A 13302-nucleotide genomic window follows, 5' to 3' on the forward strand; every position below is an offset into this window, starting at 1 on the left:
GCCACTTCCAGGAGTCACATACCGACAGACACTCACACATACACATCTAAAGTTCCAAACCATTATACTACCAAGTTTATGTACACATATTAAACAAGGAGCTATTCACCCATATACTGAGTTCTCATGCATTTTCCTCATTTTACTGTTTACTACTCTATACAATGTCCTGCTGTTTATACATGCTCACACCAGGAGGAAAAAACAAATAAAAAAGCCCTTTAGCAGCCAAATCTGTAGAAGGAGAAGTAGCAGTCAGGTATGAATTCACAGCATAAATGACTGCTTATAGGCTTACGTACTTTTACACCACCAGGCTCCTAAGAATTTAGCAGCTTGGATGCTATCAAGCTTCCTACCATCCTCTAGGAGTCGTAAGCTTTTGGTCAAGCATTAAAGTCATGTCATGGGTACTTTCTATAGAAAGTGTTTACAAGCGTCACTGGTGTGTTACTTAAGGAGCAGCAAGACAAACCCATGGGTTTATTTAAAATTTTAATCCCACCCTTATAGTTGCTATTTCTACTAATTTAAAGATAAACTTTTGTGCACAGTCAAAGTAATTAATATACAAATGCATGCTGCAATCTGTGTCTACCTTTCAGGTATTCCTTCCTAAGAATAACTACAAGTGTAGACAAGTTTCCTATAAAAAAATAGATGTACCACTTTACAAGCCATTTTTTCCCTCCTGACTATTCACTCCAAATAGTCGATGGTATTGCTAAGAACTTATAATGCTCCAAGAGTTCTTATTAGGCAGAGGGTGTTACCATGACCAATTAGCGTGAACAAGCAAGAAGAAAAGTAAACAGCGCTGTGGTACTCTTCACGTCTGCGAACCAAGGAAGAGTCTGCCACAATACCTGGAAGGTAAATGCTTTCACGCAGAGAGATGTAACTTCAGATTGCAAACTTTGGCTGAGAATAAGAGTTCATCTTTAAAATGGTTAGTCATTACACCATAAAATAGGAGCATTAGTATTTCAACCAAAGGGATCATGGGAATGCTCATTTCATTCAAAGCACAATATAGACTGTCCCAAACTACATTGTGCTCAAACAGTGAATGTGTTTGCTGTTTTCTTTCGTTTTTAACATTTATTACTTTTGAGGGAAAATTCGCCATTTCAACTCAAATCCCACATTTGTGGAACATTCCTTAAAAAGTCTTTCAAAATAAAAACAAGTCCCAAGTAAAATTCTGAAATGACAAATTTGATGCCTTTTTAAAAATTTTTTTCATAATCAGCAGTAAGTAGTGGAACTTTCTATTCTTTTCATTTTTAAGAATACGCCTCTCTATAGCTCTATGTCTCTCAGAAAATATAAGTAGAAAGAACAAAAATTTGGTTAAAATATTAAACTGAAATTAAAAAAAAAAAAACACTCCCCTAAAAATGTTCCTCAAAATTAACTTGTAGACACAGAATGAGATTGCCAAAAATCTTAAGTTTAAGTTCAAGCAATGTATTTCTTACTTCCCAGAATATATCCTAATTATCAATGAATTAAATAAAAAGCCTTAACAAAGCAACCAAAAAACCTAAGAACCAAAGACCACCATATGAAAGATACCATATCATTAAAAATATCTTCAAAGGCAATGTCACCTTTTAAACAAAGTCAAAAAAACCTTCCATTCATGTTTTAAAAAACTGTGGGCATTTTCCTTTTCTAAGTTTATGTCCACTTATTTCTTCCTTGCTCTTTGACACTATTACCTAAATTTATTAGCCCCTAGTCCTTTCTCCAGCCTATTGTAAAAAGTAGCATCAGGTTGCTGATATGTTATTTGTATTTCAAATCTTTCTGCCAAGTGGGAGAGGCAAAGAGCCCAATTCTCACAAGTTAGGCCACACACGTGACGCCAGCATTACGTCCTGAAAGCTACTCATTATCCTAGATGCTAATTATCTGTATATGGAATGGAAATAGAGAAAATTCACATTCTTTGAAAAGGCATTAATTAGGAATTCAGTTCTAAAATCTGAAAGCCAATCAATGTTAAACAGTAAGTTTTGGAAATTTCCATATAGTCCAGCATTATTCTAAATAGCTATATTTCAGCTTAAATAACCTCAGGACTTCAGAAATCCACTGCTGAGTTATGAAGATGAGGGACAGAGAACAGCAAAGACTACATGGGGAAAAAATGCATGAAATGATCCCTATGGTAGAAATTTCTACTGAGCCCTTAGAAATACTTATTTTATGCATCGAATGCCCCTTTCCCTCCCACCACCCATGAAACAAAAACAATCGATGAACAGAATTCAGTTAAAGGGAATCAAAAGGGTAGACCTTGTGGAGGCCTGCCGTCAAAGCCTAGCTGTGTCAGTTGCACAGGAAGACACCCCTTTTCTTCCTATTACAAGCAATCAACATAATGGAACATTATGATTAATATCAGGTAGTGTTAACATCTTTAAAGAAAAAAAAATGATTGCATAAAAGCCAAATGTCATAGTGCATAAATTTAGCACCAAATCATTTGTAATTTATGTAAATTGAAGAATTCTTTACCTGTTGCTTTCTTTCTGTTCCTCTAATCATCTCATTTTTCACAAGACAAATTTGAGTTTTTAAAAATACTGTTGATAAATCAACTTAAACATTAGTAATGTCTGTCAGTATAAAAAGCAAAATTTACCAGGCAAGCAAACAGGCAAACACTGTATGTTACTTAAGGTTAGCACTTTGAGGAAGTTCTGGACTGTATTTTTGCCCTAAAATTTACAAGATGTCAAAACTAATTAATATTTTAAAACTGTTAACTAACACAGTCTGGTTTCAGAAACAGATGTGAACATGGCTATTTTCTGTTTTAACACATGTATATCAAGAAACCTGTGTGTATTAAACAGAATGCCACGCGTGGTATTTTATAACTTTAAGGCAGTTTAAAGAGAAGCGTGAATCATCAAGCCTAAAACAGTCAAAACACATTTTGATCAACCCTTCTGTTCAAACTTAAAAAAGGACCAGAATTATAACATTTTCAATTGCAAATAAAAACGGAGTGCTGTCCCATTAGAAGCATTGGTACCATGGAGTAGGGCTCTAAGCTGTCCACACAACTTGGTGTTGGAGGTGCCTAGCCTGTATTATATTGATTACTTGCCCAAAATAATTCCTCTGATGTTTCATGTCTGAGTAACATTCAGAATTTATATTACTTAGATCTGTATACATATTCCTAAAGAAAAAAAGAGGGGGGAGGAATAATAATAAAAAAAGCCAAAATAACAAACAACAAAAAAGCCACCTTGCATACTAGTCCCATTCACAAAACTTCATTCATAATTCTTAGGACTATTTGCAAGAATTCTATGCCTCTAAAAGACTAAATTTTGAAATAAGTTAACAATAGAATGATTTGAAATTAACAAATGCTAAAACTAAAAGTGAGATACCTTCCTCAAAGTTTATGACTGGAAGAAAAGAAATAATGGATTTTAAAACCACTACTTGCTTACTTTCGTGTTCATATTCTGTGAAAATTCCAAAATTGTGTCAACTCTTGTCCACGCATCAGGATGCTCCTTTAAATGTGTCAGCACCTCCTGAGCCATTCTTTGCTAAAACAGCACACAGAACATATTTTAAGCTCAAACTTTCTTTTGACTCATTCATCAAAACAAAAATACTGTGAACTTTCAAAAGCACCAGTAAATTATTAGTTCTTACATAAATTAATAAATGCTTAAGAAATCATCACTGAACAATGGCAATCTTTAATTCCGTAGAAACAGAACTGCTGAAAATTGAACTTAAACTCTACCAAAAGCCCACTCAGCACTTACACATTTCAAGTAACCCCCAGGCCCCTAAAACAGGCATTTTACACTTACTGTAAACACATGATTTTCCATTCTCCACAACACCAATCTGAGACTCAAAGTCTCGCTTATTTTACCTTTTTTGCTTTCAAGCTTAATGCAACTATGAATAATAGTAAATCTATGCATACACTATCCAGACTCAACCAGCCAATGTACTGCTGTACTGTGTCAGACTGCTTTCCCTAAAAAGAACACAAACTTAGGGAAGTCACTTTTCTTTCTTCCTAGTGCGGCTTCCTCCTCTGTTCTTTACAAACAGCACTTTCATGAATTTGGTGCGTCTTTTCCTGATTTCCACAGCATGTATAATTTTTTCCTGTCATTTCACTTAATTTTTGTGACTTAGCCATGGTGCTAGTTTCATTTTAGCCCAATGTTTTTCAGGATAGGAGCATCACATTTTGCCAAAAGCTTTTAATTTTACTGAAGACTGCCCAGCTGTCAATCCTTCCTACTTCTTTACCTATTTCTATATAAGATATTAACAAAAAGTTAGATGGTTTTAAAATTACCCCTCTTTTGGATCAACAAATTTAGTTTCATGGGTTATAAACAGGTATCAAGACAGAAAAGGCATTCTTCCTTTGGCCACCTCTGACACAAACGCCTCTTCATCCTATCTAGCTTAGCTTTTATTCCAACTTAAACAACAACAAAAATCACATGCCTTTTCTGGCTTAGATGCTATTAGTTTTCCCCACCTGTAAGTGGTAGATAAAATATCAAGTCCGTGCTTACCCTTTAATCCAATCAGCAATACATACTGCTGAAAACTTTTGAAAAATGTATACTCAGTAAGCTATACACTAGTTCTCTATTCTGATAATACCATCAGAACCCCCTGATGCTTAGGCTCTCCCCAGCGGTCACATCTTTGTTAAGCTCTTTAAATACAGTAACATTGTGCAATTAATTTCACTGAGGGGATAACAGATTACTGTATACAGGAGTATAAGCTGACCCAATTATCAGCCAAGGCATCTAATTTTACAAAACCTAAATGAAAAATGTGCTGAAAAACTTGGCCTCTACTTGAGTATATACAAGCAAGCACAAATGGACATCTAAATAATGGCAAAAAACTCAAAAATAATGTATTTAGAGTCAATGCATATTTGAGGAGTGTTTTCACACTCAGAATACCTAATGAGAGGGACTGACACAGTGGTTGTATCACTGGGCTCAGGCACAGGAACCCTGTGAGGATGGCACAGGACGGGGCAAGGTTTCATTCTGATGGGTGCGAGGTGACTCAGAGGCACCTAACAATATCAGCAAAGCCTACTGACTGGGTGGGTTGTGGTCCAGCTGCTAAAAGTTCGAGGCTGCTGACTATTACACAGGGCAGTCGAGTGTTTCCGAATGGCTCAAGGCACATCAAAGATGTGAAGTTATTTGGAGGAGATGCTATTTTGTCAAGCCTTTTGAAGTATGGAGCATTCTTCCAAAATTGTAAGGCAAAATGCTTCCCAATAAACATCTCATGAATTCACTGTTCATTTCAACCTCTGTTAAGTCTTGCGCATTTCTATTAACCTAGTATCTGTATCCTAACTGTATCCTTTATTGACCTACTCCCATCCCCCTTACATAGTATTGTTTTATCAATTTAAAATCAAAGGAATTGAAAAAACAAGAATAGGGGGAGAAAATCTGGTGTCCCGTGTTACTGAGCGGCTAAAGCATTTTAGTTGCTAAGTAATAGATTAAAGAGTTCAAGATACTTAACAGTAATACAATATTGGAAAAAACACCTAGCTCTTTCCCATACTCCCCCCCTCCTACTGTTGACTTGGCTAAAAAGAACCACCTACGGCTACCCTATAGGACAGAGGAGAACCGCCCGTGCCCTTTAAGGTTTGCTGTCAATCTTCATGGGAGAAGATGGCTCCATCTTTCCCCTATTCAGTAGCTGGAGGACCTTAAATGGCTAATCTTGGGATTAGTATCCTGAAGCACCACCAGGGCTACCTTTAAAGAACTGGATGCTCTAAGACCCAGAATAAAACCATACCCAATGTGAATGAGGGGCATGGAGTGGAAACCCAATGCCCATCTGCAGATAATTGGATATCCCCTCACAGAGGGAGCCACTTGGTGCAGTATAGCATCGATGATGAAACACACAACTTTCGTCCAGCTCTTCGATGCTCCTTCACCCCACTCTCATGCCCTCAATTCTACCTTACAACTTGGATTGGACCAGAGCATGCACACTGCTACAGATAAGAGCCCGAAACGGGGAATCCAAGCTAGATAAACCCCTCAGGGCCAACAAGGAGAGTAGAGATACCAAGAGGATTAGGGGAGGGTGGGGGAGATCACAAGGATCAATCTAGAACCCCCTCCCAGGGGGATGAATAACAGAAAAGTGGGTAAGGGGTGACGGAGGACGATGGAAGACACGGGGAAAATAATATAAAACTTATCAAGGGTTTGTGATTAGTGGTGAGGAGGGTGTATGCGGCCTGGTAGGGCTTAACCAAGGGTAATGCAACCAAGAGCAATTACTGAAATTCAAATGAAGGCTGAGCATGATAGTGGGAAAAGAGGAAAAAGGAAGTAGAAGAGCTAGGAGGCAAAGGGTATTTATAGAGGTCAAAATACAAGCATGCACATATGTAAATATATTTATATATGACGGGGAAATAGATCTATGTGTATATATTTATAGGTTTAGTATTAGGGTAGCGCATGGACACTGGGCTTCCACTCAAGTACTCCCTCAATGAAGAATACTTTGTTTTATTAAACTGGCATTCCATGATGCTCACCTTTCCTACATGACTGGGTGCATTAGCAAATGTGGGGAAGAAAGCTGATGGTGCCCGGCTATGAAAAGATATAGCATCTGGGGTCTTAAAGGCCTAAAGACAAACAAGCAACCATCTAGCTGAGAAGCAAAAAAGCCCACATGGAAGAAGCACACCAGTCTGTGTGATCACAAGGTGTTGAAGGGATCAGATATCAAAGAACAAAAAATCAAATCACTGTGAATGAGGGGGAGTAAAGATTGGGGACCCAAGACCCATCTGTAGGCAACTGGACATTCTCTTACAGAATGGTGGTGAGGAGGAGAGGAGCCGTCAGGGTACAGTGTAGCAACCATGAAATACAACTTTCTTCTAGTTCCTAAATGCTTCCCCTACCCCGCCCACTATCATGATCCCAATTCTGCCTTACAAATCTGGCTAGACCAGAGGATGTACACTGATACAGATAGGAACTGGAAACAGGGAATCCAGGACAGATGATTCCTACAGGACCAGTTCTGAGAGTGGTGATACCGGGAGGGTAGGATGGAAAGGGTGAACCGATTATAAGGATCTACATATAACCTCCTCCCTGGGGGACGGACAACAGAAAAGTGGGTGAAGGGAGACGAACAGTGTAAGATAGGACAAAATTATAATAATTTATAAATTATCAAGGGTTCATGAGAGGGGGAGCAGGAGGGAGGGGAGAAATGACCTGATACCAAGGGCTCAAGTAGAAAGCAAATGTTTTGAGAATGATGATGGCAACAAATGTACAAATGTGCTTGACACAATGGATGGATGTATGGCTTGTGATTAGTTGCATGAGCCCCCAAGAAAATGATTAAAAAATAAAAAAGATGGGACTCAAGAGCTACTACCACAGAATTTAATGGAATCAAGATGCCTGTAACACTGAAACATGCTCTGCTCCAGCGCTTTTTATTCGAAGTGAGACCTCCATGAAGAGGAGGCTGCACTGTAAGTTTAACGAAACGACTTCGGACGACCAAAAGAATCACTGATGGTTGGTAAATCTTTTACAAACACGGCTACTGATTGCCTGATCGTCTTTTTGTAATAACCTGCAGTAAGAATTCTTACTTTTGGGAAAGTTAACCCATTGCCTTTATAAACAAAATATTCAGATACATCTTCTCAAGTCAACTTTAAAAATAAACCATTTACTCCTAATACCATGAAACATTACTAAAAGCCATATAACATGCTTCATGATCAAAATTATTGCTACTTCTCTGTTAGAAGCCTAGAACACTGGTCTACTCATTACTGTGTACTAGGATAAAAAGACCTAAAGATTAAACTGCAAAATTAACTGAACAATGTGATAAAGCCAATACTCAGCTTTGCAGATGACTGAAGACCTGCGCACTTTGGGATCCCAGTTTAATTCATGTATAGCTGAATAGTGAAGCTGAAATCTATGCTAGGACAAAAATGTTCAATGCACAAAACCAGGAAACTACTAATACTGATGGAATGTTTTCAAGAGGGCATTGAGTTTATGGTTATTTGTGGTACAATAATTTGAAAAAGGTTATCAATAGTGGCTGCAACCCATGGAGAGCATCGAATTATACATGTAGGAATTGTTAAAACTGAACAATGTCTTATGCATATTTTTGTCACAATTAAGTCATTCTCAGAAACCCTAAGCTGAGTCGGAACTGACTCGACACACCTTTCACAACCACGACAGACTTTTCCCCTATTCTTACAACAACCGTCACTGCCCGTTTCAGTTTTTATTTTCTCTGTATTATATATAGTTCAACCAATTTTGCTGAACGTCACAAAAGAATGCAAATATTTTTACGCACCACACACCCTAATTTTGGTCTCTATAGAAGAAATCATATTCACCTCTCAGGTTTCTAAAAATAAGACAGCACGCAGATTTAAAAATAATTATGTACATATCTTGCTAACACAATTTCTTATGTAGTCGCTGAACATTAGCTAATCAGGAATGGGATGTTTTGGCAACAAAGTACACTATTCAGTGTACTACTAAATAGTATACCTGAAAAGATTTTGACCCAATAAAAATACTTCTACTCATTGCACATTCTTCTTCCACAAGGTTGGTTCAACAAGGTAAAGACAACTAAGGACTGACTGACCAGTTTCTTGTTTTACACACACACACACACACACACACACACACACACACACACACACACACACACAGACTCGTGACAAAAAATGCTCAGTATTGCTGACTAGCTTTTATTAAACACTATACACGTTTTTGAGATTAAAGATAAAATAAGTATACCCTGTATCATCTCACACTAACCATGTCAAAACTTAATGCCATCTCCTCCAATCAACTTTCCTTACAGCTAACTTATAATTCTAAGATTAACACAAAACACCCTTTAAAAAGATTAAAATTTTATTCTAAATCCCTAGACTCTTGCTACAGTGCAATAATGTTATTAAAGCTTGCGCCAGCTACTTTACCTGGGCTCCTTCTCCATGGTATAAGCAATTCACCACATTGTCTAAAAGGTTGATATCCAATTTTTGGCTGAAATCAAGCAGCTGGCGAGCTGCATGGTCTGCTAACATTGTCATAATTGCTGGCATAGATTACTGAAATAAAGGAGAAAAAAACACAACACATTGATTTTTGATCAAAAAACCTTTTACTCAAATTTTACTCCAACTTCTTAAAAGTATTTTAATGAATGCCAAAGTCTTATATATAATTACTACAAAACAATTCAGTAAGAATAACCGAAGCTTAAGTTACTTAGCTCCTCCATAGTGCAGAATTGGGGTTCATGGAACATTTCTAGTGTTTCTTTTAAGACAACACCAGAAACTTTACTATTATTTCAACCAACACTTAAACAAACAGCTGCCCTGATGTTTTATTCAAATCCATAATCAGGGTTTTATTACTCTAAAAATGTAAACAGTTAAAAGCCTGAATCTTAAAAGTTGTAAACATATGTGAAATATAGTTAATGTCCAAGTGGATGAACACCCCACCCCACGCAGTGATTAGTTAAAATTTAGCTTCCTTCACTTGTCTTTTTAAAGATATGCTAAAAGCCAGAGAAGTATTAAAAATACAATAAATATGGCTATTCTAATGTCTATTGTGCATAGCAACAACGATTAGCAGCAATTTTAAGCCCACTGAATCTTGGTACCAATTCCCCTAACCTTTCCAAAACTTAGTTTCCACACTTCATAAAGCCATCCATACTGTCTTAACTCTCAATGAATTTAAGGATTAAAGTTATATTACAAGCATGTAATCTGAGCCAGTCATTCCTTGACTACATGGTCTATGGAAAAACAACCCTATGGCAGTATGCCAAACACGATGATAAAAAAATGCTCAGGTATTTACTGGCATGATAAAAATTCAGCCATTTTCCAAATGAAAGCAAATTATACCATAACAGAGAGCTCATTACTTGGTTTTAAACACAGGTACTGGGCTAAAATCTACTGGTTTATATGCAATGTTACTCTTAAGAGGGTTCTACTCTACTATGCGGGCACTCCTGCTCATTTTTGTTGTCCAACATTAAAAATAAGTAAGTCACTCGTTTCTCTTCAAAATTAATGCCACTCAAGCCTAATTGGGTGAACCTGCAGTCCTTAGTCTTCGAAGAACACCATATAAATCTTATCCCCACTCTCTTCTAAAAATTCTCAATCTTGTATACCATTACAAAGGATTTAGAATCCTATGAAAATCCATCCATGAAACTCCAGATGAAGAATCCCTGGTTTAGGGCAGTTAAACCTAACAAGGGCAGATGGTCACAGCTCCACTTCTGGGGGGTGGGGGAAGGGTTTATTTCTGGACTATCAAAGTAGTTGAAAAGTGTTCAATAACAACTCTAATTTTAAATGCAAGTGGGTTCTTAAAGAGTGTCAGAACCAAATTTGTCTAAAACGAATGATTAAAAATAAACACAGGGAAATGGAGACGTTAAGAGTTCAAGGGCATTTTCACTCTTGGAACCACTGTTAACACTAACAGCACAGCATAATCTCCCATAACAGGTATGACACAACGTAAAAACAGCAAAGCACTGGGAACGCACGGAAAGCAAAGGCTGAACACCTAATTAATAGAAAAGCCTAAAATCGGATGCCAGAGAATATCAGAAGTACCAGCTCTACCTCACGAAAAAAGGCATTTCCTTATTTTCAGTGAACTTTTTTTACTCTCCCCTTTAGCTCCACCCTCTTAATAGACGAACCGCGCAGCCTTGGTGTGAACCCCGCGCCGGCATCGCCGGCGGTCACAGAGGGCTTGCCGTCCGGCTCGGGGCTAGCGGCAATCTCCCAATGACCTACCTAGTCGTGAACCGCACGTAGTGCAGAAATGGCGGCTTTGTGGTCACCGCCAGGCGCATGCAGCGCCCCACGCCAAACAGCTTCCCAAGCATCCTCCCCCCGAACTCGGGGTGGGGGCTCGGCACTCAAGGTGCAAGACCACCGGGCAGATCGCGAAAGGTCACGGGCGGGGAGCACCCCACGCGCTGCATTCGCCCGCCGGGCCTCCTCCTCGGTCCCCAAACCGACTCACGAGGCGGCATGTTCCCGGGGCGATCCTCGGTGACTCCACAAGTGACTGCCCCCCCAGAGCTTCCCGGGCGCTGCAAACTGAGCAGGCAGGCAGCCCACAGCCGGCTCCCATCCCCAACCCAGGAGGACCCAGGACGGCTGCGACGCTAACTTCACACCGGGTCCCCAAACAAGTTGCCACAGGGAGCGAGCCTGCCACCGCGGCGCGTGGGCCCCGGGCGGCGGCACCCCTCGGAGGCCCGCCCTCCCGGCTTCCCAGCCGGCGCGGCGCAGCGCCCAGCCGCAGCCCTCACCCCGCCCAGCCTCGCAGGAGGCGTGCAGAGCAGGCGCCCGAACTTCGCCGCCCCTTTCTCCAGGCAGCATGGCCTCGGCGTGCTCGCAGGCGCTCGGGGCCGGGCACGAACCGACTCCTCCACCACGTCCACCCACAACTCAGACGCCGGAACGGAGGAGAAGCAGGGCACCATCCACTGCACAATGCCAGCACTCAGAAATCCGACCGCTCCGCGCGCGCACACACCCCACACACTCACTCCAGCCCCCAAAGCGGAAAAGAAAACTACAAGCCGGAACCGCGGTAACCGATCCCCCTCAAAAAGAGAACGAGCCCCCCCCCAGCCCACCCTCATCCGACTCCGCCAAAAAAAGGGGGAGGGGGGCAGAAAGCTTTCGAGTTTGCTCGCAGAGGCAAGGACTCGGCAGCCCCTCCCTCCCCGATCCCAGGCTCTCCACCGAGGGGAACACGTGATGCAGGCGGACGTTTCAATGCTGCTGCACTAAATATTTCTGGAAACTTCCACTCCTAATAATGTACAGAGATCTTCCCGAAAATCCCTCCAACTTCTCCCCAGCCCAACGGGCTGGGGAAGCCCTCGCCGCCGCGCGCGGGGCCCCGCGCCGCTCGCACGCTCCTCACCTTCCTCCACCGCCGCCCGCACACGCGGATGACCCAGCAAGCGCGCCCCTCGCGCGGCCGCCTCCCCGCCTCCATCCCCCAGCGGCAGGAGCGGCTCCATTCAATCGCAGGCTCCACTCGGGCCCGCCGCCCGGGCTCGCCTCCCGCGGCCGCCGCGCCCCGCGCCGGCCTCCTCCCGCCCCTCGGCCCCGGGGAAACAGCCGACTTACCCAGAGACTGAACCAACTGCTTCTTGCTTCCTTGTCGGGGGATTAGGGCCGGGGAAGGTGGGGAGGGGGGAAGAGGGAAGGTAATCAAGGTGGGTTTCACAGTTTTCCCACCTTAAAAAAAAAAAGGAAATTAGAAAAACGAGAGGGGAAGGGCAAAAACAAAAAAAGGCTCAATAATATTTACTATTTCTGGGCCACCACCCCCCAACACACACCCACCCGTCCCCCCCAAAAGAAAGGGAATGATTCTGTGGGATAAATGCTCCCGCCCGGCAAGGGAGTGAGGGAAGGGGGAGGGGAACGGGGTCAAGTCCCAAAGATTCAGCCCCAGGGGGACCCTCCAGCCACAGGCGGCGGCAGGAGTAGGGGGTGTCGAGTCCACACGGCCGGGGGGACGCTCCGCTGCCAGTTGCAGTCCGACTCCCCCCCTATCAAAACACGGCTCCCTCTCTCACGCGGCTCCGGCGCTGGGCCCCCCCACCCAGGCTCGCCTAAACTTTCCCCCCTTCTCCTGCTCCTCAGCGACTGGTGGTTCCCCCCTCCCCCTCTGGGTGGTTGCACGGACTGCAGCAGCAAAGACGGGAACAGGCACCGCCGCCGGGCTGTAGCTACTGTTGCTCTTGCTGATGCTGTAGCTCCCGCTGCTCCTGCCGCGGCCGCTGCAGCCGCTTCTCCCCCTCCTCCTAGAGCCTCAAACTCGGAACCGGTTGAAACCGGTTCAGACTGGGAGATTCCATCTCGGTTGAGTTTTCAGCCCATGGCGCCGCGGAGCGTTTGGAACCTGGGCCTCCGCCCCCAGCCCGCCCGTCCATTGGCCGGCTCCAGCCAGAGCCGCGCCATCAGCCTACCTCTTATTGGTCCGCCTCGCCGTCAATCCCACCCCAAGCCTCCACACGAGCCCGCCGCTTCAGCCCCCGCCTCTTTCCAGCAGCGATTTGCCCGCAGAGTGGGGGAGGGGACGCGGGGCGGGTCGAAAGGGACCCAGAAGGGGGGGG

General features: G+C 42.7%; 1 protein-coding gene across 1 annotated transcript in view; it reads right to left on the reverse strand.

The window, feature by feature from the left end:
• Positions 1-13058, reverse strand: part of XPO1 (exportin 1) — a 42411-nt gene extending 29353 nt beyond the window's left edge. The window contains exons 1-3 of the mRNA XM_075536007.1: positions 12308-13058; positions 9089-9220; positions 3480-3581 (exon numbers count right to left, since the gene is read on the reverse strand). Coding sequence (XP_075392122.1) covers positions 3480-3581; positions 9089-9214 — 228 coding nt within the window. The 5' untranslated portion in view covers positions 9215-9220; positions 12308-13058. The remainder of the gene's footprint in view (positions 1-3479; positions 3582-9088; positions 9221-12307) is intronic.
• Positions 13059-13302: the final 244 nt, after the last annotated feature.

This window comes from Tenrec ecaudatus, chromosome 17 (assembly GCF_050624435.1).
Source record: "Tenrec ecaudatus isolate mTenEca1 chromosome 17, mTenEca1.hap1, whole genome shotgun sequence".
NCBI classification, from domain to species: Eukaryota; Metazoa; Chordata; class Mammalia; order Afrosoricida; family Tenrecidae; genus Tenrec; species Tenrec ecaudatus.